The sequence below is a fragment of the Macaca fascicularis genome, chromosome X (assembly GCF_037993035.2).
Source record: "Macaca fascicularis isolate 582-1 chromosome X, T2T-MFA8v1.1".
In the NCBI taxonomy this organism is placed as follows: Eukaryota; Metazoa; Chordata; class Mammalia; order Primates; family Cercopithecidae; genus Macaca; species Macaca fascicularis.
In genome coordinates, this window is record NC_088395.1 from 116,627,155 (window position 1) to 116,651,178 (window position 24,024).

The 24,024-nt window shown below is 38.8% G+C and overlaps 1 protein-coding gene across 30 annotated transcripts in view; it reads left to right on the plus strand.

Annotated features, from left to right (window-relative positions):
* Positions 1–24,024, plus strand: part of TMEM164 (transmembrane protein 164) — a 350,347-nt gene that overhangs the window by 57,768 nt on the left and 268,555 nt on the right. For 22 of the 30 annotated variants that reach the window (XR_012429945.1, XR_012429946.1, XR_012429941.1 and 19 more), the window contains one exon: positions 6,853–6,902. The exons of 5 other annotated variants lie outside the window; for them this stretch is intronic. Coding sequence is in view for 18 of the 25 variants with exons in the window: in XM_074029420.1 (XP_073885521.1) it covers positions 6,853–6,902 (50 nt within the window). In the remaining 7 variants the exon portion in view is untranslated. Of the gene's footprint in view, positions 1–692; positions 734–765; positions 5,057–6,852; positions 6,903–24,024 lie in introns of those variants that run through there. 3 more of the 30 variants (XM_065538807.2, XM_065538806.2, XM_065538809.2) reach the window with 2 other exon arrangements.

Below are 24,024 nucleotides of genomic sequence, written 5' to 3' on the forward strand. Positions count from 1 at the left end.
TTTTTTTTTCACAGGTGTCCCTTTTCTGTTGCAGGATCTATCTAGGATCCTTAATTGCATTTAGATATTATCTCTCTTTAGTCTTCTCTAATCTGTGGTAGTTCCTTAGTCTTTGCCTTCACAACCTTGACTATTTTGAAGAGTACTGTTCAGTTTACTCTGTAGAATGCCCCTGATTTGGGTTTATCTGATGTTTTTTCATGATTCCATGGAGATTATACAATTTGGGCATCCAATAAGGATGATACTATCAATAGCTCATGCTTATTTTATTCCTTACGGTGTGTCAGGCACTTGAACTAGGTACCTTAAGCATTTAAATTTTATAGTTACCCTATGAAATAATACTATTGTAATCCTCTTGACAGGTAAGGGAACTGAGCCTAAAGGGTTAAGTATTCTCTGTAGGCAGCTGGACAAGGGAAACTGAGTAATATGTCAGAACGTTGTTATTGCAAACGTGGAATTAAAACAAGCGAAGTTAGAGGAATTGAAAATTTAATATGATTTGTTGCTGATGTGGTGCATAGTAGGGATGAATTTTCTATTGAAATCAGGATAATTATGGCTATTATGTATTGAGTGCTAGCTATGTGCTAGGCACTGTGCCAAATGCTTTTCTTGCTTTGTTTCATTTTGTCCTCTCCCAAACCTTGTGAGACATAGGCACTATTTTTATCCCTATTTTACAGGTGAAAATTCCTCTAATCTCTTGCCCAAGGCCAGAGTGCTGGTGAGTGGCAGACCCACCATGTGGATCCAAGTCTGTCTTTTTTTTTTTTTTTTTCATTTTTATTATACTTTAAGTTCTAGGGTACATGTGCACAACGTGCAGGTTTGTTACATATGTATACTTGTGCCATGTTGGTGTGCTGCACCCATCAACTCGTCAGCACCCATCAACTCGTCATTTACACCAAGTCTGTCTTAACTCTAAAGCCTATACTCTTAACCACTTGGCATTGCTGACTGTCCTCCTCCCATCTTCTTAGTAGGGATGAATTTGCCAGTGGGACTAGAAAACATATTTATGGGCTTGGATGTAGACACTGCTTGGTTGTGGACATTACCAAATACATGTTTGCAACTCTCCTTATTTTATACCTCAGTGGTTGGTCAACCCCATTCTTTCTTTGGGTTTATTTCGAGCAGGTTACAATCTGGTCTTTCAAGTCTGGGATTTTAAAGCTTAACTCTTAGTAGGCACACTCTTATATCCCTTTTATTTAAATTATTGAGGGAAGCTTCTTTATAAACTCCTTAGACTGACAAAAATAGTAAAATCTAGAAATAGGCAAATCAAGGGAGATAATGAGATGACCCAGAATTGGCATTTAACCGTGGAGTGTAAGGGAAGCTTTCCTGGAGAAAATAATGTTTAATTTTGCATTTGAAGGGTAGATAAGAGCCACAAGAGGAAAGTTGGAAAAACCATCTTGAAGAGGGAATAGGATTAGCAAAGGCACAATTTCTCGATGTGGGTGATTTAAATTTAAAAATTAAAATTATGAAAATATTAAGAAAACAATAGGTGACGCTCTAATCCCACTGTTATAAAAGATTTTCAAAGCATAATATCTAAGACAGAAGCCATAAAGGGAATGACAAATACATCTGATTACATAAAGATTTAAAAAGCTTCCATAAATAAAAACCTACCATAAACAGCTGCAACAATGACAGCCCGGGAAAATTTTTTGCAATAAATTTCAAACAATCTGTATTAGCTGTCATTAATATATAAATAGCTCTTTACAACTCAATTGAAAAGAACACACCAGCTGAAAAATAGTCAAAGTGCACAGTTGGTCACATCCCAAAAGAAGAAATATGGCTGGCCAATACACCTGTTAGAAAATAGTTTAACATTTCTGGTAATCTAAGGCATGCAAATTGTGTGTGTATGTTTTGCCTTTTAAACACGTGATAATTACCAAATGATAGTGACCTGTTTGTCAGGTTGCAGCAGAAAACAGATCCTCGTATATTGCTGGAGGGAATAGCAATTTAAATAATTTTTCTGGAGGGCAGTTTAGCATTATGGGTCAAAAAACCTTCAAATGGATATTCCCTTCGAAGATGTAGACTGTCTTCTACCAATGTGGGCTAAGGAAATAGTAAAGGAACTGAAAATTTAGATGTAATTTACATGTGCAACCAGAGGATATTGGTTGAGTAAATTATTGCATATCCATATAATTGAATAAAATGGAGGTATTGGAAAATGAGATAGTAGAAGTGTAGTCATTGACATGAATATGTTCAGGGTACAGCTTGACATAACTCACGAGGCTGTCATGCTGGAGAGGTAGGCAGGATCCAGAGCAAAGAAGGCTTTGTCCGCCATCCTAAGAACCTTGAGCTTTTTCAGTAGGTAGTGGCAAGCCGTGGAAGCATTTACAATGGCAGATCAGAGGGACCTTTTAGATAGATCCCTCTTACAGCAGTGTGCCTGGAGGCAGGAGACCAGTAAGGAGATTATTGCAGTGATCCTGGAAGAGATGATGAGGGCCTGAGGGTATGAAGTGGATAGAGTCATAGGACCAACTTTGGGCAGCCCAGGGAGTTAATCTTCCTTATGGTGGGTAACAGTCATAAGCACTTGGCCTCAGCGATCCCCAGATAGCTGTGTGCCATCACAGGAGGTGGTGACAGGAGAACTGAAGCTTGGGGAGGTTGTGTGCTAGGCCAAACACGACTCTCCTGTACCTCTCTCACTCTCTGTTTCCCTTTCATTTAGTTTGCCCATATCCCTTCATTGCTTACCCTGGCTAGCCTCTCATTTAGGATGGCCTGTGGTCAATGGCCCTCCTTTCCAATTATATTTCTCATAGTACTAACACTTGCTCCAGTGTACAAAAGCTGTCTTCTTTAAGAGTTATGAAAATGGGGATTGTTGAATGTAACACTGGGGTGGAGAAGAAGTGGATGGGAGGCTGAACAATGGTGGCAGTGAACTTGGGGCTGATATGACTGGGGGAACAGGAATGGGAAGCAGGCCAGGTGTTGACTGAGAGGTTGGGTAGGGAAGGTGGGAACCTGGAACCAGAGAGATTCACAGGTAGAGGATGAACTGGGATAACAGCTGGTGCCTAGATTGGATGCTTAGGAAAGAACTAAAGGTTAGTACAGGGATCTTTCCTGAGGAAGCTGAGAGAGTGTGTGGTTTTGAATGGAACCTGTGGATTTTTCTGGGAAAACCAGCCAAAAAAGACCTCAGTTTTATAAGGATTACAAGTGCCCATCAGACCTGGGGATGAGGCAGGCAGAAGCTATAATGAACCTGTCTTTGGGACTCTGAAACTCACCTGTGAAAACGCAATTTGCTGTCCAGTTGAGTTTGTGTTTTGAGATGTCTCACACTGTAGAGAGTAGATCTTATGAGTTGGCTGATGGCACAGGTGTGGGGCTGTTGGGGTGACTCCCTGTGTGCCATGTGGTCAAGGGCTAGGGCTAGAGTCTAAAGAAAAGGAGCTCCCATGAGCCCTGGTCTGTGTCAGGTGTGAAGTGGAAAGTGCATTGAACTGGGAGTTAGGGGACCTGGGTTCTCGTCAGAAAGCTTGTCAGAACCTTTTTCCCTCTGTTTCCTCACCTCTGAAATGGGGTTTAATAACATGGTCCTGCCTGCCTCCCAGGCGATGGCAAAGTGGAAGTGCTCTGTAGCACTTCTCTGTATGCTACCTGCTCATGCCTTTTGTTTCAGGTGCTGATATGGGCAGATTTCAGTGTGAATGCAAAGTGCCATGTTGGTACTGGGGTATGCTCAGATACATTCTCATCTTTGTACCATCCTTGTTTGAACTTCTAAGTCTCATCTCTTCCTATTCTATTTGCAGCCAAAGTGATAGTTTAGCTTTTTACCTCCTAGTCTAAAAATGCATGGCACCAAAATTTTCAGGCAGTTGGAAGCCAAGCAAAGAAGAAAGCAGGGATATTCAGGCCAAGGCTGGGGGCCCTTGCACCTCTGAATTAAAATGTTAGTTCCATGTGGCTCTGTCGGCTAACGTTGAATATGAATGTGACTCTAGCATGACAGGGTGAAGAGGTTCAGTATCATAAATCTGAGAAGTTGCTAAAGGAGGCAATGAGTTTACTGGAAATGGAATATAAATAATCAGGAATCCCCAGATAACTGTGTACCATCATAGGAGGTGGAAGGTAATGTAATAAGTAATCTTTCAATCAGATACATTTAGTTATATCAAGTCAGCAGATTTGAAAAAGGACCCTAGAGGCCAGGCACAGTGATACACCTGTAATCCCAGCACTTTGGTAAGCTGAGGCAGGAGGATTGCTTGAGGACAGGAGTTCGAGACCAGCCAGGGCAACATAGTGAGACGCTGTCTCCACAAAAAATAAAAAATAAAAAAATAAAAAAAGTTAGCCGGGTATGGTGGTGCACACCTGTAGTCCCAGCTACTCGAGAGGCTAAAGCAGGAGAATTGCTTCAGCCCAGGAGTTGGAGGGTGCAGTGAGCTATGATTGCACCACTGCACTCCAGCCTGGATAACAGAGTGAGACTGTCTCAAAAAAAAAAAAAAAAAAAAAAAAAGATACGCTCTATACTGCTATGCTGGTGATAGAAATAGGCAAGACAGAAAAGATGAAAGAACTGAAGTTAGATCCATGACTGATGGAGGATAACAGGACAACCAACTGGGTTGAAACTGGAGGCTTGTTCTCTTTGGTAGTTTTCTGAGCTTCTAGCCTAGGGAAATTGTGGATCAGAACCAGCCAAATGGACTTGTAAGGGAAATCTGTGCCCTAAAATCTGCTTGCCTTCTCTTGTCTGTGGGTATAGAAAAGTAAGATTTAACTGTGGTGCCCAGTGTTGCATTTTTACTTCTCTGTTTAGCATGTTGGAAGTGTCTTGGGTATTCCAGAAGCTCAGGAAGGCTGCTGGCATGACTCTGGTGACTCCAGAAGTATTGAGGACCTTTCTAAGGTGGTTGGGGCCCCTGCCTCTTCTCTGTGTACTGTAGCTTCTGAGTGTAGACTTTGATGGGCCTGATGCTGGGTAACTATGTGCAGCCTCCAACTTGGTCCCTTACCTAAGGTGAGTAACTTTACTCCTGGATCAAGGGTAAAGAATATTAGCTTTGTTTATTTCTTGGACTGCTCCTGAGGGGTGGGATGGGGAGTGGGGATAAGTCAGTGTTTGGATAATTGAAATTTCAAGTCTGTAATCCTTATCTAAAACCATTAAGATCAGATATATTTCAGAAATCAGAATTTTTTGGATTTCAGAAAGGCCATACAGTGCATGTAGAGTCTTTTACATACACTCCCAGTGGGGTTTGAGGCAGCACCCCACAATTAAATACATTATTATTTTTATGGGAAACATGAATATTCACCATAAGTGGAAGAAACAGTCTATAAATCGTCTCACCTCAATTCAAGTTGTATTTTGCTGTAACATTAGCTTTGAAGAAAACTTTCAGTTTTTAGAGCTTTTTGGATTTTGGGATTGCCAACAAAAGATTGTGGACCTGTAATTATCATGGGCTTTGTATTTTTAATGAAATTGATCAAGGGAAAAGGCACCTTCTTGATACGTATTTCCTTTGATGAGGTATCATGCAGGTGATGGTCTCCTGACTGTGTTCTTTTTAAGTCCCTTTCTTATTTTCATTCTTCTTCCTCTTCTTATTGGCAGGGATTCATGCAGGCGTCTTTCCTTATAGTGATTTTTCTTGTAATACCCTTTTCTTCTAAATATGGGCTCTGAGAGAACAGAAGAACCACATACTAAAGAACATACAAGTGACAAAGCCAACAAGTCCATAATACAGATATCCTGTATTAATAAGAGCTCTCAGCAATATAGGGACACATGTCAACGATTTCTAAACCACACCATTCAGTCACTACAGGCGAAGAAACTCCACAAACATGAGTTTCATTCCTTTGTCAATCCTCAGTTCTGCTGAATGTTTTTGACTCCTGTAGTAGTTCAGTCCAAGGGCAAAAATTCAGGATCTCAGGCTACCAGGAGTGATTCAATCTCCTGGGACATTTGTGAAACATGAGGATTCCTGGAGTCCCATGCTTGGGGAATCAGAATTCTTAATGGGGGAACCCAGGAATTTGTATGTTTTACAAGCTCTGCATAGGACTTTTTTGTTCCTCTTGATGGTTGAGCACCACTGCATGGGGGAAGGTCAAACTGCCACAGCTGCAGGGTTCCAAAGGCTGTAATCTGGACCTATGTCACACCAGGTATCAGGGAACTGATTTGTCTATTAGGACAAGGTTCTTTTTGTTTGGTTTTACCTGGGAGGAGAATGGAAGAGTAAAACCACCTAGGCATGTTTAGAAATAAAAGAATCAATCAAAGGGAGGCTTGGAACCTGGGAGTGGCAGTTTGATAGGGTTGCCAGCTAAAATAAATACAGGACAAATTTATACTAAAACTATTCCTTGTTTATCTTCAATTAGAATGTAACTGGGCATCCTGTATTTTTATTTGCTAAATTTGGCAATGTTGAGTATTGATAAACCTACCTTCTCCCATGGGAGGCAAACCAGATGGCATGTGTGTGCGTGTTCCATGCTCAGAATCTATTTTTACCTGCCCTGGGTTAAGTTTAAGACTGACTACTTGTGTCATCTTGAAACTGAAGCATTGAAATACTGAGTCTTCTCACCCTCCTTCTCCCTTTCTCATGTGCACACACACACACACACACGCATGCATGCAAGCACAAACACGTACCTGTTGCCTTTAAAATTTTTTCTGTTACATTATTGTGTTAGAGTTTTGGTTACTTTTTGTTATTGTTCAAGTAACATTGTCTCACTCTGTCTGGCATTTTTTCTTGCTAACCATTCTTAATTCTTCAATTGCAGATCTTTCTCCTGGCCTGCCCTCCATGTCGGGGAGCTATCGTCGTCTTCAAGTAAGAGAAAATTGACTTTTGCTCTGTTGCTCTTCAGAGTGTTTTTGTCTGTTTGCAAACAAGACTGATAATGCATTGCTGTGAATACCTTGGAGCTGTACCATTTTGTCTCTGCACTTCCCAAAGGGATAAAGGTCTGTGAGGGCCTACTGAAACAGGGAAATACTGTGTGTCGAGACCTGGTTTTTGTCAAGCCCTGTCAAATCCTTTTTAGCAAATCCTTCCAGTAGCGGATGTGTGGCCAAGGCATGCTCCCTTGGAAGGTTGCTGCCCGGCTAAAATTTCTCTTGAGAGCATGCTAGGGGCCAGACAGCTTCCTTTCTCTGAAGAATCTTTGCTTTGTGAGCCTACTGCTCCACTGAGCATATGGTTCTTCACATTGAAGGGCATTGTTCTTATGTTTTTATGGGTTTTTCCCCCTAAAGTGCAAATTAAAGTGAGGAGAGAAAAATACCCACTATTACAAGTTCGGACTTTCATAAAAATAGCAAGCATCAAATCTATTAAAGTATATTGCAGGCAAATAGCGTTTCTCTGAAGGCAGGTTTATTTAAATGAAATTATCAAGAGTCCTGGAACCCTCATTTTAACCGTGAATTGTGACCACCTTGCTTATCAAACCTTTTATTAGAGTTGCTAATGAGAAGCTAAATCGACTGAATTAATTTCATCTCTTTTCTCCTTCCCTGACCCTGGTTCTGGAGATGTTCTTGAGCAGTGAAATGGCCGCAAGCCAGAGGAAGGGAACAGGAAATAAAGAGCCCAGCAGATTCTTGGATAATTGAGAGTGGTGTAAATGGCTTTCTGATTTACTTAAGTCATTAAAGTGTTAGGTAGGGGAAAATGGACCCAATTTTCTGCTTCAAATAGCTCCTTGAAATAGCCACTTAGTCTCTTGCCTTAGGTGAGTAACTTTCAGCTGCGTGAGGGATAATGGATCCTGATTTCATGTATTTCTTACTTGAACAGCTCCTAAGGGAAAGGGGTATTTAACCCTGTTTTCCTCCCTTGATTTTCCAAAATGAGCTCAATTATTCAGTGTAATGTTTTAAAAGTAACATTTGTTGGTTCTATTTCATTATGAAAGTAACAATTCTCATTATGGAAAACACAGGGACACATAAGGAAGAAACATCATCCATCCCTAATCCAAGCACCAAGAGATAATTTTGCTTATTACCTTTTTTTTCTTAATAAGCAGAGATCATATTGTATATTGAGGTGTTTACTGTATCTTTTCTAAATTTAACTTGGTTTATAGATACATTCATATACGTGTGTAAATCATAAATATGATTACTGGATTTTTTTTTTTTTTGGTAGTGGTCCTTTCTTTTCCCTTTTTTCCTTCAGCTCCTAGTTCTACCTTTCCACACTATCCCTTTGTATTACCAAAACAGTATGTATCTTTTCACATTTTTCTCCATGTGCATAGATACACACACACATACACACACACTAATTTTGGAATGCTTTGTTGTTCATTGTTTGTTTTACAGAAATAGAATATTATATATACTTTAATATATCTTGCTTTTTCATTCTGCCATATGTCATAGAAATGTATCACAGTCTATTGATGTAGCTCTTATTCTTTTATAATGTTGTAAAATATTTCATCAATGCACAATGATTTATTTAGCCATTCCCCTATTAGTGAACATTTACTTTCTTTGCACGTTTCTGCCATTACATTCAATGCTGAAATCAACATGATTTTGTATACACCCTTATGTACTGTTGCTTTCAGTTTAGATATAGATGTAGGTAGAGGTATATAGGTATATATGAATGTTGAAACATATATTTATGTTAATAGATGTCACCATATTGATTTACAAAAACAGGCTGTTGTACTACACTGTTTGCTTTTGTATATAATATGTGAGATTATTATTTTCTTCGTATCCCTATCAGCAGTAGGTGTTATGGTTCTTTTGTAATTTTGACAACCTAATGGATGCAGTTTCTTGGCTACTAGTGAGTTTCAGTATTATCTCAATTTTTTGTCCAATTAAATTTGTTCCTTATTCATATCATCTGCACATTTTCCTATGGGTTATTTATATTTTTCTTAATTTCTAAGACCTCTTTGTATATTTTAGATTTTAGCCCTTTGTTTATCATCGTTGTTACAGATATCTTTCCCAAATATGTTTATATTGACTTTGTTTGTTTTTCTTTTTAATTATTTTTTTAGTAGAGACAGTGTTTCACTACGTTGGCCAGGCTGGTCTTGAACTACTGACCTCAAGTGATCTGCCCGTCTCAGCCTCCCAAAGTGCTGGGATTACAGACATTAGCCACTGCGCCCAACCTATATTGACTTTGTTGATGGAATATATTTCCATGTAATTGTTTGCATTTTTATATCCAAATATGACTCTTACATAGCTTCTGAATTTCGAGTCTTGGTTAAGATAGTTTTCTTGAAGATAGGTAACCAGTTGTATTGGAATAATATATTAAATTATCCCTATTTTACCCTGTGATCTCTTTGCAGCTATTAAATGTTTTATATGCTGGGATCTACTTATGGATTCTCTATTCTATTTCTTCTATTTGTCTATTCATGTACCCAAATCATACAGATTTGATTACATTAGGCTTTAAAAAACATTTTTCTGGGGCTGGGCACGGCGGCTTACACTGTAATCCCAGCGCTTTGGGAGGCTGAGGCGGGCGGATCACTTGAGGTCAGGAGTTCGAGACCAGCCTGGCTAACATAGTGAAACCCCATCTCTACTAAAAATACAAAAATTAGCCAGGCGTGGTGGCACACGCCTGTAATCCCAGCTACTCGTGAGGCTGAGGCAGGAGAATCACTTGAACCCAGGAGGCGGAGGTTGTAGTGAGCCAGGATTGTGCCACTGCTCTGCAGCCCAGGGAAACAGAGTGAGACTCTGTATCAAAAGAAAAAAAATTCTTGGCTATTTGTTGTCACTTGTTCATACACACAGATTTTAAGATCACTTATATTCACCTACCTTTCTCAAATACTAGTGGAATTCTAATGAGAATTGCCTTAAGTATATATTTCAATTTTTAAATTATATGGCTCCTTTTATCTAAGAAATGGTATTTCTTTCCATCTGTTCACATCATATGTGTTTCAATTAGATTTATCTTTTTCTTCCTATCTGCTCCATGCCTTTCTTGATGCATTTATTCCTCAAGAATTAACAGCTTTTCTGCTGGGTACAGTGGCTCATGCCTATAATCTTGGCACTTTGGGATGCTAAGGTGGGCATATTGCTTGAGCTTAGGAGTTTGAGACCATCCTGGACAACATGGTGAAATCTTGTCTCTACCCCACCACCAAAAAAAAGAATAAAAAAAGAAAAAGAATTAACAACATTCCCTCTCTCCCCCAACCACCCCGTAATGAATGGAATATTTTTCCCCTTTCTGTTCCTAAGTGCTTTTTGCTAGAGTAGGAAAAGATTGTTGATTTTAAAAAATATCTTATATCTGGCTATATTACCAAATTCTCTTGTTCTTGTAAATTTTATTTTAGTTTTATCTGTTCTTTTCCTTAGTCATATCAGTTATTTCATTTTCTTATTGCATTTGCTAGAAATTCAGAGTTAAATAAAAATTGTGCTGATGGGTTACTCTTGCCTAAAACTGATTTTAAATGGAAATATTTTCTGTGTTCCTTCATATTTGCTGTTGGTGTTTGTTAAATAGTCTATTATACTTAAGTAGTTTTCACATTTATGTAGAGATTTTAAAATATTTATTTATTTAGACAGTGTCTTGCTTTGCTGCTAGGATGGTCTTGATCTCCTGACTTGAAGCAATTCTCCTGCCTCGGCCTCCCAAAGAGCTGGGATTACAGGTGTGAGCCACTGTGCCCAGCCAATATTTTTTAAAAGAAGGAAGGGTAGCTGTGTTTTATCTAATGCTTTTTCTACATCTGTTGATCATGTGGGATTTTTTCATTTAAATTTTTGATACAATAAATTACATTGATAGATTTTCTGGTTTTGAACTACTCTTACATTGAAATACACCCTGCTGATAATAGTATATTATTATTTTGATACATTGCTGTATTCTATTGTCAATATTTTGTTTAGAATCTTGCTTCAATATTCCCGAGATTAGAGTCATGTTTTTCTTAGTGCTCTTTTCTTCAAGTTTAAGGATTGAGGCCAGGTGTGGTGGCTCACGCCTGCAATCCCAACACTTTGAGAGGCTGAGTTAGAAGGATTGCTTGAGGCCAGGAGCTCGGGACCAGCCTGGACAACATATCAGGACTTTGTCTCTACAAAAAAAAAAAAAAAAAAAAAATTAAAATTAAAATTAACAGGGCATGCTAATGTGTGCCTATAGTCCCAACTACTTGAGAGGCTGAGGCAGGAGGATCACTTGAGCCCAGGAGTTGGAGGCTGCAGTGAGCTATGATTGTGCAGCCGAACTGCAACTTGGGCTGCAGAGCAAGACTCCATCTTTAAAAAAAAAACAAGTTTAAGGATTAAAGTTATGGTGGCTATGTAAAATATACTGCAGAATGTTCCTTCTTTTTCTCTTGCCTGGAATACTTTAATTACCGTTAGAAATTGTATATCCTGACTGGGCGTGGTGGCAGGTACCTGTAATCCCAGCACTTTGGGAGGCTGAGGCGGTCAGACCACCTGAGGTCAGGAGTTCAAGACCAGTCTGACCAACGTGGTGAAACCCTTTCTCTACTAAAAATACAAAAATTAGCTGGGCGTGGTGGTGGGTGCCTGTAATCCCAGCTACTTGAGAGGCTGAGGGAGGAGAATCACTTGAACTTGGGAGGCGGAGGTTGCAGTGAGATGAGATCTCACCACTGCACTCCAGCCTGGGCGACAGAGACTCTGTCTCAAAATAAACAAACAAACAAACAAACAAATAAATAATGTATCCTTTAAAGGTAAGATAAAACTTATCTGTGAAGCCATCTGATCTTGGTGCCATTTTTCAATGGGTAGACCCTTAATCACCTTTCTGATGTGTTCTGTGGTAAGCTATTCAAACGTTTTTGGGTCAATTTTGGTCGTTTGTGTTTTGCTAGGAAATTATCTATTTCTTCTAAATTTTCAAATTTGTTGCCAAATATTTAGTTGAGCATGTAATATCCTCTTACTTTATAATTTAAAAGTATCTCCTCATCTGTAGTCATGTGTTTTTTCTTGGACTTGATCTTGTCTGTTTTTGTGTTTTCTCCTCTATATATTAATCAGGTTAATAAGCACTTACCTGTTTTTGGTTGCTACATAGAACCGTGTTTTCAATTTATTTATTCTTTCTTATTTATTTTTTTTCTACTTAATTTTCAGCTTTTATCTTCATTAATTCCCTCTTCTGTTTTTTTTCTTATTCTCTCAAGGACAAGGACAAGTATTTATTCCTTATTTATTTATTGTCTTTTTTCCCCCAGTTTTTCTTCTAGATCCAAGGGTTACATGTGCAGGTTTGTTACAAGGGTATGTTGCATGATGCTGAGGTTTGGGGCATGACTGAACCTGTCACTCAGGTAGTGACAAGCCTAGCACTCAATAGGTAGTTTTTCAGCCCTTGTCATCTTCCTTGCCTCCCCTCTCTTGTAGTCGCCATTGTTTGTTGTTTTTATCTTTTTTTTTTTTTTTGGACAATTTCTCACTCTGGTGCCCGGGCTGGAGTGCAGTGGTGAGAACGCAACTTACTATAGCCTCTACCTCTTGGGCTCAAGTGATCCTCCTGCCTCAGCCTCTGACGTAGCTGGGACTACAGGCACTAGCCATGACACCTAGCTAGCTAATTATTTTAGTTTTTGTAGAGATGGGATCTTTCCATGTTGCCCAGGCTGGTCTCAGACTCCTGGGCTCAAGCAGTTCTGCCACTTCAGCCTCCCGAAGAGTTGGGATTACGGGCATGAGCTACTATGCCTGGCTTGTTTTTCCTATCTTTATGTCTGTATATCCAACGTTTAGCTTCCATTCACAAGTGAGAACATGTGGTATTTGATTTTCTGTTTCTGTGTTAGTTAGGTGAGGGTAATGGCCTCCAGCTGCATCCATGCTGCTGCAAAGGGCATCATTTCATTCTTTTTATGGCTGCATACTATTCCGTGGTATACATGTACCATATTTTCTTTATCCAGTCCACCAGTGATGGGCATCTAGATTGATTCCATGTCTTTACTATTGTCAGTAGTGCTGCGATGAATATCTGGGTACATGTGTCTTGGTAGAATGATTTGTTTTCCTTTGGGTATATACCCAGTAATGGGATTGCTGGGTTGAGTGGTAGTTCTACTTCTAGTTCTTTGAGAACTCTCCACCCTGCTTTCCACAGTGGATATAAACTAATTTACGTTACCATCAACAGTGTACATGCATTCCTTTTTCTCTACAGCCCCACCAGCATCTGTTATTTTTCAAGTTTTTAGTAATAGCCATTCTGATTGGTGTGAGATGATACCTCATTTTTGTTGTTGTTGTTCTTTGAGACAGAATCTTGCTCTGTTGCCCAGGCTGGAGTACAGTGGCCTGATCTCAGCTCACTGCAAACTCCTCCTCCTGGGTTCAAGTGATTCTGCTGCCTCAGCCTCTCAAGTAGCTGGGACTACAGACACGTGTCACCATGCCTGGCTCATTTTTATATTTTTAGTAGAGATGAGGTTTTACCATGTTGGCCAGGCTGGTCTTGAACTCCTGACCTCAGGTGATCTGCCCACCTCAGCCTCTCAAAGTGGTGGGATTACAAGCATGAGCCACCATGCTTGGGTTCATTGTGGTTTGATTTGCATTTCTCTAACTATTAGTGATAAGAGATTTTTTTCATATGCTTGTTGGCTGCTTGTATGCCTTCTTTAGAGAAGTGTCTGTTCACGTCCTTTGCCCACTTTTTAGTCAGGTCATTTGTTTTTTGCTTATTGATTTAAGTTTCTTATAGATTTGGGTTATTAGATCTTTGTCAGATGAATAATTTGTGATTTTTTTTCCCGTTCTGTATATTGTCTGTTTACTCTGCTGATAGTTTCTTTTGCTGTGCAGAAGCTCTTTAGTTTAATTAGGTCCCACTTGTCAATTTTTGTTTTTTTTTAGTTGCTTTTGAGGACTTAGCTATAAATTCCTTGCCAAGGCCAATGTCAAGAAGGTATTTTCTGGGTTTTCTTCTAGGATTTTTATAGTTTGAGATCTTACATTTAAATCTTTAATTCATCTTGAGTTAATTTTTGTATATCGTGATAGGAAGGAGTGCAGTTTCATTCTTCTGCACATGTATAGCGAGTTTTCTCAGCACCATTTATTTAATAGGGAGTTCTTTCCCCATTGTTTACTTTTCTTGACTTTGCTGAACATCACATAGTTGTAGGTGTATGGCTTTATTTCTGTGTTCTCTATCCTATTCCTTTAGTCTTTGTTTTTGTACCAGTACGACGCTGTTTTGGTTACTATAGCCTTGTAGTATAGTTTGAAGTCAGGTAATGTGCCTCTGGGTTTGTTCTTTTTGCTTAGGATTGCTTTGGCTATTTGGGCTGTTTTTTTGGTTATGTATGAATTTTAGAATAGTTTTTTCTAGTTATGTGAAGAATGACTTTGGTAGTTTGATAGGAATAGCATTGAATCTGTAGATTGCTTCAGGTAGTATGGCCATTTGAACGATGTTGATTATTCTAATCCATGAGAATCTAATATTTTTCCATTTGTTTGTGTCAATTGTGATTTCTTTTAACAGTGTTTTGTATTTATCCTTGTAAAGATCTTTCATCTCCTTGGCTGGATGTATTCCTAGGCATTTTATTTTTTTTGCAGCTATTGTAAATGGGATTACATTCTTGATTTGGTTCTCAGCTTGAATGTTACTGGTGTATAGAAATGCTACTGATTTTTTTTTTTTTTTTTTTTTTTTTTTTTGAGACGGAGTCTCGCTCTGTCGCCCAGGCTGGAGTGCAGTGGCCGGATCTCAACTCACTGCAAGCTCCGCCTCCCGGGTTCCCGCCATTCTCCTGCCTCAGCCTCCCGAGTAGCTGGGACCACAGGCGCCGCCACCTCGCCCGGCTAATTTTTTGTGTTTTTAGTAGAGACGGGGTTTCGCCGTGTTAGCCAGGATGGTCTCTATCTCCTGACCTTGTGATCCACCCGTCTCGGCCTCCCAAAGTGCTGGGATTACAGGCTTGAGCCACCGCGCCCGGCCTGCTACTGATTTTTTTTATATGATTTTGTTATCCTGAAACTTTATTGAAGTCATTTATCAGTTCTAGGAGCCTTTTGTTGGAGTCTTTAGGGTTTTCTAGGAATAGAATTATATCATCAGTGAAGAGAGATAGTTTGAATTCTTCTTTTCCTATTTGCATGCCTTTTATTTATTCCTCTTGCCTGATTTCTCTGGCTAAGCCTTCCGGTACTATGTTGAATAGGAATGGTGAGAGTGGGCATCCTTGTGTTGTTCTAGATCTCAAGGGGAATGCGTCCAGCTTTTGCTCATTCAGTATGATATTGGCTGTGGGTTTTTCTTAGATTACTCTTATTATTTTGAGGTATATTCTTTCAATGTTTAGCTTGTTGAAGGTTTTTATCATGAAGGGAAGTTGGATTATATAAAAAACCTTTTTCTTTGACTATTGAGATGATCATATGGTCCTTGTTTTAAATTCTGTTTATGTGTCGAATCACATTTACTGATTTGCATATGTTGAACCAACTTTGCATCCCAGGAATGAAGCCTACTTGATTTTGGCGAATTAACTATTTGATGTGCTGCTGGATTCAGTTTGCTAGTATTTTGTTGAGAATTTTTGCTTCTATGTAGTTTTCTTTTTTCATTGCGTCTTTGCCAGATTTTGGTATCAAGGTGATGCTTGCTTTGTAGCATGATTTAAGGAGGAGTCTCTCCTCCTTGATTTTTTTTTTTTTTTTGTAATAGTAAGATTGATTGGTACCGGCTCTTTCTTCTTTATCCATCTGATAGAATTTAGCTCTGAATCTGTCTGGTCCATGGCTTTTTTTGGTTGGTAGGTTTTCTTTTTTTTAAATTACTGATTCAATTTCAGAACTCGTTATTTGTTCAAGTGTCCGTTTCTTCCTGATTCATTCTTGGGAGGTTGTGTATTTCTAGGAATCCATCCATTTTCTCTAGATTTTCTAATTTGTGGGCATAGAAGTGTTCATAGTAGTCTCTGAGGTTCTTTTATATTTTTGGGGGATCAGTTGTAATGTCACATTTGTCATCTCTGTGGTTATTTGGGTCTTCTCTGTTTTTTCTTTGTTGATCTAGGTATCAATTTATAGATCTCGTATATCCTTTCAAATAACCAACCTTTTTTTATTGATCCTTGGTATGGATTGTTTGAGTTTCAGTTTCATTCAGTTCTGCTCTGGTTTTAGTTATATCTTTTCTTCTTGCTTTGGAGTTAGTTCTTGTTTTCTAGTTCCTCTAGGTACAACTTTAGCTTGCTAATTTGAGGTCTTTCTAACTTCTTGATGTAGGTATTTAGCACTGTAAATTTTCCTCTTAATACTGTTTTTGCTGCATCCTATAGATTTTCATATGTTGTTTCTATGTTCTCATTAATGTCAAAGAATTTTTTGATTTCTGCCTTAATTTTATGGTTTATCCCCAAATCATTCAGGAACAAGTTATTTAATTTCCAAGTAATTGGGTCTTCTTGGTATTGACTTCTATTTTTATTCCACTGTGGAACAAGAGTATGCTTGGAATGATTTCAAGCTTTTTGAATTTATTGAGACTTCCTTTATGGCCAAACATATGTTTGATCTTAGAGTATGTCCCGTGTGCAGATGAGAAGAATGTTTATTCTGTGATTGTTGGGTGGACTATTCTGTAGATGTCTATTAGGTCCAATTGGTCAACTGTCAAATTTAAGTCCAGAATTTCTTTGTTCATTTTCTGACTTGATGATCTGTCTTACACCATAGTGGAGTATTGAAATCCCCATTATTATTGTGTGGCTATCTAAGTCTTTTTGTAGGTTTCAAAGTATGTGTTTTATGAATTTGAGTGCTCCAATGTTGGGTGCATATATATTTAGGATAGTTAAGTCTCCTTGTTGAATTGAAGCCTTTACCATTATGTAATACTCTTATTTGTCCTTTTTTACTGTTTTTGGTTTGCAGTCTTTTTATCTGATGTAAGAATACCGACCCCTATTCTTTTTTGTTTTTCATTTGCATGATAGATTTTTCTCCATCCCATTACTTTGAGCCTATGGGTGCCATCACATGTGAGATGCTTCTCTTGAAGATAGCAGGTAGTTAGGTCTTGGTTGTTTTTATCCATCTTGCCACTCTGTGCCCTTTCAGTGGACATTTAGACTGTTTACATTCAACGTTAATATCGATATATGAGGTTTTGTTCCTTTCATGGTGTTGTTAATTGGTTGCTTTGTAGTCTCGATTGTGTAGTTGCTTTTTGGAGTCTATGAGCTATGTTCTTAAATGTGTTTTTGTGGTGGCAGGTATTGTTCTTTTGTTCCCATGTTTAGAACTCCCTTAAGGAGCTCTTCTAAGGCTGGTTTAGTGGTAACGAATTCCCTTCGCATTTGCTTGTCTAGAAAAGATTTTATTTCTCCTTCTCTTATGAAGCTTAGTTTGGTGGGATATGAAATTCTTGCTTGGAATTTCTTTTTTCTAAGGATGCTGAAAATAGGCCCCCAGTCTCTTCTGGCTTGTAAGGATTCTGCTGAGAAGTCTGCTGTTAGCCTGGCAGGATTCGCTTTGTAAGTGATCTGACCCTTTTCTCTAGCTGCCTTTAAGATTTTTTCTTTTTCATTGACCTTGGAAAGTCTGATGACTGTGTGTCTTGTGGATGGTTATCTTATATAGTATCTTGCAGGAGTTCTCTGAATTTCTTTAATTTGCATGTTGTCCTCTCTAACAAGATCAGATAAATTTTCATGAACTCTATCCTCAAATATGTTTTCCAAGTTGCTCACTGGGTTTCCTTCTCTCTCAGGAATGCCAGTGAGTCTTAGGTTTGGTCTTATTACATAATCCCATATATCTTGAAACTTTTGCTCATTTTTAAAAATTCTTTTTTCTTTATTCTTGTCCGACAGGGTTAATTCGTAGGACCATTCTTTGAGCTCTGAAATTCTTTCCTCAGCTTGGTCTAGTCTGTTGTTAATGCTTCCAATTGTATTTGGAAACTTCTGTAGTGAAGTTTTTCAATTCCAGCAGTTCTGTTTGGCTCTTTCTTAAAGTGGCTATGTTGTCTTTTAACTCTTGGATCATTTTACTGGCTTTCTTGGATTGGGTTTCAACTTTCTCTGGAGTCTCACTGAGCTTCCTTGCCATCCAGATTCTGAATTCTGTGTATGCCCTTTCAGACATTTCAGTCTGGTTAGGATCCATTGCTGTGGAGCTAGTGCGATCCTTTGGATCATCACATTTTAAAATTAAACTTTAGGTTGGGCGCAGTGGCTCACACCTGTAATCCCAGCACTTTGGGAGGCAGGAGGATCACCTGAGGTCAGGAATTCGAGACCAGCCTGGCCAACATGGTGAAACCCCCGTCTCTACTAAAAATACAAAAAATTAGCTGGGCATGGTGGCGGGCTCCTGTAATCCCAGCTACTCAGGAGGCTAAGGCAGGAGAATTGCTTGAACCCAGGAGACAGAGGTTACAGTGAGCCCAGATTGCGCCATTGCACTCCGGCCTAGGCAACAATAGCGAAACTTTGTCTCAAAAAATAAAATTAAATTAAACTTTATATATTTTGAGATAAGTATATAATATGAGGAGATTGCAAAAAGTTCATAGAACATGGAATTAAACATAAAGATAAAAATTATAAACTTCATTTCTCAACATAAGCTCCATGAACGTCAATTTAATTCATTCCTAAAGAACGCAATTTAATTCATCCCTAGAGAACCGAGGGTACTGGGAATGTAACTTTGTCAATGCACTCTTTTTTACATTATTAACTGAAGATAAATGAGGGCCTTTAAGATATATTTTTTTTAAGTTTAAGAAACAAAGAGAAGTCAGAAAGAGCCATATCAGGACTTTGAGGTGATTGCCTAATCATTTCCTACCGAAACTCTCACAGAATTGCCTTTGTTTGATGAGAGGAATGAGCAGGAGCATTTTCCTGGTCAAGAAGTATTCCCCGGTGAAGCTTTCCTGGGCATTTTTTCACTAAAACTTTGGCTGACTTTTTATCAAAACACTATCATAATTAAGTAGGTGTTACAGTCCTTTGACTCTCAAAAAAATCAACAAGCAAAATGTGTTGAGCATCCCCAAAACCTGCTGTCATGACCTTTGCTCTTGACCGGACCACTTTCAATGCTTGGTAGATATTGCTGTGATTGTGCTTTGTCTTCAGGATCATGTTCCATCTCCTGTTGTAATTCTTTGAAGACATGCTTCAGGATCTTTATCCCACCTCTTTAAAATTTCCATTGAAAGCTCAATTCTCATCTTCAGCTGATCTGGGTGCAATTTTGGCACCCATGATCTGGAAAGTTTACTCATCTTTAAGTTTTCAGTCAGAATTGTGTAAGCGGAGCCAATTGAGATGTCTATGGTGTTGGCTATCATTTCTGCCATTAATCATTTGTCTTTAATTATGAAATGAACAAGATACAAATTGATGTAGGTGGTCTGCCACTGCAGGCTTCATCATCAACATCTCAGCCTTTCTTAAAATGAGTTATCCTATAAACTGCTGATTTTTTCAGGGCATTGTCTCTGTAAACTTTTTATAAAGCATAAATGATTTCACCATCCTTCCACCGAAGCTTCACTATAAATTTGATGTTTGTTCTTGCTTCAATTTTAGCAGAATTATTGTTGTTCTGGCAGGGGCTGTTTTCATACTGGTGTCTTATCCTTCTTAGTGCCTCAAACTAGATCCTGTTTAGACATGTTAGAATAAGTTAGCACGAGTTTATTTTGGTGCAAAAAAATTTGAAATCCATGCACAGATTTTTTAAAATAATATGTATTTCCCATTAACTTATTGAAAACCTGTTGTCTGTTAAGTATAATAATGTAGAAAAAATAATATAGGAAAAACCACAAAAGAAATCTCATGTACCTTTTACCTAGTTTCCGCCACTGGTAACGTCTGGCAAAACTATAGTACAGTATCACTGCCAGGATATTTACATTGATACAGTATACAGTCTGATAAAGCAGAACAGTTCCATCACCATGTGGATCTCTTCTGTCATTCTTTTATAGCCATACCCACCATCTACATATCTGAACCCCATCCCTGATCCCTGGCAACCATGAATCTATTATTCATATCTATAATTTTGCTATTTTAGGAATCTTGTGTAAGTATAGTTATACATTACATTACCTTTGGGTTGACTTTTTAAAAATCACCTAGCATAATTCCCTGGAGAGTTATCCAAGTTTTTATAATACACAACATTTTTTTCTTTGTTTTTGAGACCACGTTTTGCTCTGTTGCCCAGGCTGGAGTGCAATGGTGCATTCATGGCTCACTGCAGCCTTGGCCTGCTTGACTTAAGTGATCCTTCCACCTCAGCCCCTCAAGTAGCTGGGACCACAGGTGTGCACCACTATGCCTAGCTTTTATATATATATATATATATATATATATATGTATTTTTTTTTTTTTTTTGTAGAGACGGACTCTCATTATGTTGTTCACACTGGTCTGAAACTTCTGGCCTCAAGTGATGCTCCTGCCTCGGCCACCCAAAGTGCTGAGATTACAGGAATGAGCCACCACGGTGGCTGATACACACCATTTTTAATGGGTGCATATTATTCCATTGTGTAGAAATACCATGTTGAGTTAAAAATCAGTATTTTAAAAAGTAGAGAGCCCTTAAAATAATTTCACTTTACATTAGTGTTGTTCTTTACTGTTTAAAAGTTCTTTTCTTTAAATTTTCTCATCTAATCTTTAAAATAGTGTTGGGGGATAGGGAATACATTATCCATACTAAAAATAGAGCAGTTGGGTACCAAGAAATATTACATAACTTGACTAAGATTACTTCGTGGCAGAGTCAGGATTCCTGTTCTTTATTCTCTTACCAGTGATCATAACATAATCAGGTTTACTATGTGCCTAGGCATGGTGAGAAACACTTAACATTGATTATTTTATTTAATCCTTCTAACAAAACTGTGTGGAAAGTACTAATAGTAGTACTGGTACTATTAATAGAAGTCTGGTCAAGAGAACTAAGGCTCAGAAAGTTTACGTGACTGGATGTGGCTTGCATGTGGTACATGTAGGATTTGATCCAAAGCTTCTCTTGCTCCAGAGCCCATGCTGCTAATCATTACCTTGTGTTGCTGAAGTGACTATTTTCTACTCTCCCATTGTTGTTTAAATTGTTAAAAGTATGAAAGCATCTTGTTTAAAATTCCCTATGTCTCAGTATACATGGATGAGCTCTGCTGTGATCTTTAGGCCCATGTGTTCTATAGGTTTGTTGACTAGCATCGTATACCTATCTCTCTTGCTTTCTCTATGGGCCCTTTGCTGTGCCAGCCACACATGAGTTTACCAGCTTCCCAGCTAACCAGAGGCCACTGTGTTCTTCCTGGAGGCACGCCCAGTCGCTATAGGAAAGGGGTATGACATGTGCAGCAGGCTGCATGTCCTGTGCTGGGCAAAGGCTGGCAACTCCCATTGGGGTGGGGAAGGGACAGGATTCTCCACATGGTCCCCATGGTACACTTGACAAGAGGGAATGATAGTACCACAGTGTTATGTCTGGGTCCTGGAATGCTTCATTTATATGTACCTCAGTTGACATGTGACTTGCTAAGTCCTGCTGCTGTAGCCTGCTGCTGGAAAGGCTGCCTCAGTGGAAAGCATGCATCCAGGGTGTGGAGCCAAAATTAGAAGGCCCACTACCTGGCCCACTACAACAGCAACCTTGGGCATCATGTTCTTTTGATCTCTAGTATCTCCAACTCCTAGAATTCCAGCCTGGCAGTCTTTTGCCTCTGAAGGCCTCTTATCCTCCCTGTTCTTGGCTCCTGTTCTCTGTGAATGTTTACATAGCAGCATCAGAGTTGTTTCTTGTATTGTGTCTGTACATGCAGTGCTGTTCTATATCTCTTTGAATCTGAGCCATTTTCTTTTGACTCATTTGGCTGATGTGAATGGTACTTTCAGTGGTACCAGTCCCGTTGACATCCAAGCCACAGAATTCTTTTCCTCACTTAGGTTTGAATAAAACCAATATATCCTTAGAGATGGTTTTTTGCTTCTTATCCTGCTACTAAGTTGGAAAAATGTTACATGTCTCATGCATCTTAGGGAACCTACCCAGTCCCAAAATATGAACTAGCCTGCCTCACCAGTTAACAAATAAGATTTCCTTTTGAAAACCTCAGGAATAAGATAAAAGACTGTGTTGCAGTGTAACCAGACCTCCCCCTCACCCCCCAGTTCCCCCAACACATCTCACATCTCACTGGTAGCTTCTCTTTTCTGTTTCCCTTACCTTTTGCGTCAGTTTTTTTCTTTCAAATATCATTATAGGTATTTTGGAACATATACATAATATGGTTATTACTTATATCTATCAGCTATTTATGTATTTTATTCTGTAGATTGTCAACTCATGGTCTCTGTTGAGTTTTGATGTACAGGTGTTTCCCTTGTTAATTTGTATGAAGTTTACATATATAAAGAGTCCCTGTTTGCGGATGACATGATCGTATATTTAGAAAACCCCATTGTCTCGGCCCAAAATCTCCTTAAGCTGATAAGCAACTTCAGCAAAGTCTCAGGATACAAAATCAATGTGCAAAAATCACAAACATTCTTACACACCAGTAACAGACAAACAGCCAAATCATGAATGAACTCCCATTCACAATAGCTTCAAAGAGAGTAAAATACCTAGGAATTACTTACAACAGATGTAAAGGACCCCTTCAAGGAGAACTACAAACCACTGCTCAGTGAAATAAAAGAGGACACAAACAAATGGAAGAACATACCATGCTCATGGATAGGAAGAATCAGTATTGTGAAAATGGCCATACTGCCCAAGGTAATTTATAGATTCAATGCCATTGCCATTAAGCTACCAATGACTTTCTTCACAGAATTGGAAAAAACTACTTTAAAGTTCATATGGAACCAAAAAAGACCCCGCATCGCCAAGACAATCCTAAGCCAAAAGAACAAAGCTGGAGGCATCACGCTACCTGACTTCAAACTATACTACAAGGCTACAGTAACCAAAACAGCACGGTACTGGTACCAAAACAGAGATATAGACCAATGGAACAGAACAGAGCCCTCAGAGATAATACCACACATCTACAGCCATCTGATCCTTGACAAACCTGAGAAAAGCAAGAAATGGGGAAAGGATTCCCTATTTAATAAATGGTGCTGGGAAAATTGGCTAGCCATAAGTAGAAAGCTGAAACTGGATCCTTTCCTTACTCCTTATACGAAAATTAATTCAAGATGGATTAGAGACTTAAATGTTAGACCTAAAACCATAAAAACCCTAGAAGAAAACCTAGGCAATACCATTCAGGACATAGGCATGGGCAAGGACTTCATGTCTAAAACACCAAAAGCAATGGCAACAAAAGCCAAAATTGACAAATGGGATCTCATTAAACTAAAGAGCTTCTGCACAGCAAAAGAAACTACCATCAGAGTGAACAGGCAACCTACAGAATGGGAGAAAATTTTTGCAATCTACTCATCTGACAAAGGGCTAATATCCAGAACCTATAAAGAACTCAATCAAATTTACAAGAAAAAAACAAACAGCCCCATCAAAAAGTGGGCAAAGGATATGAACAGACACTTCTCAAAAGAAGACATTCATACAGCCAACAGACACATGAAAAAATGCTCATCATCACTGGCCATCAGAGAAATGCAAATCAAAACCACAATGAGATACCATCTCACACCAGTTAGAATGGCAATCATTAAAAAATCAGGAAACAACAGGTGCTGGAGAGGATGTGGAGAAGTAGGAACACTTTTACACTGTTGGTGGGACTGTAACCTAGTTCAACCATTGTGGAAAACAGTGTGGCGATTCCTCAAGGATCTAGAACTAGAAATACCATTTGACCCAGTCATCCCATTACTGTGGATATACCCAAAGGATTATGAGTCATGCTGCTATAAAGACACATGCACACGTATGTTTATTGCGGC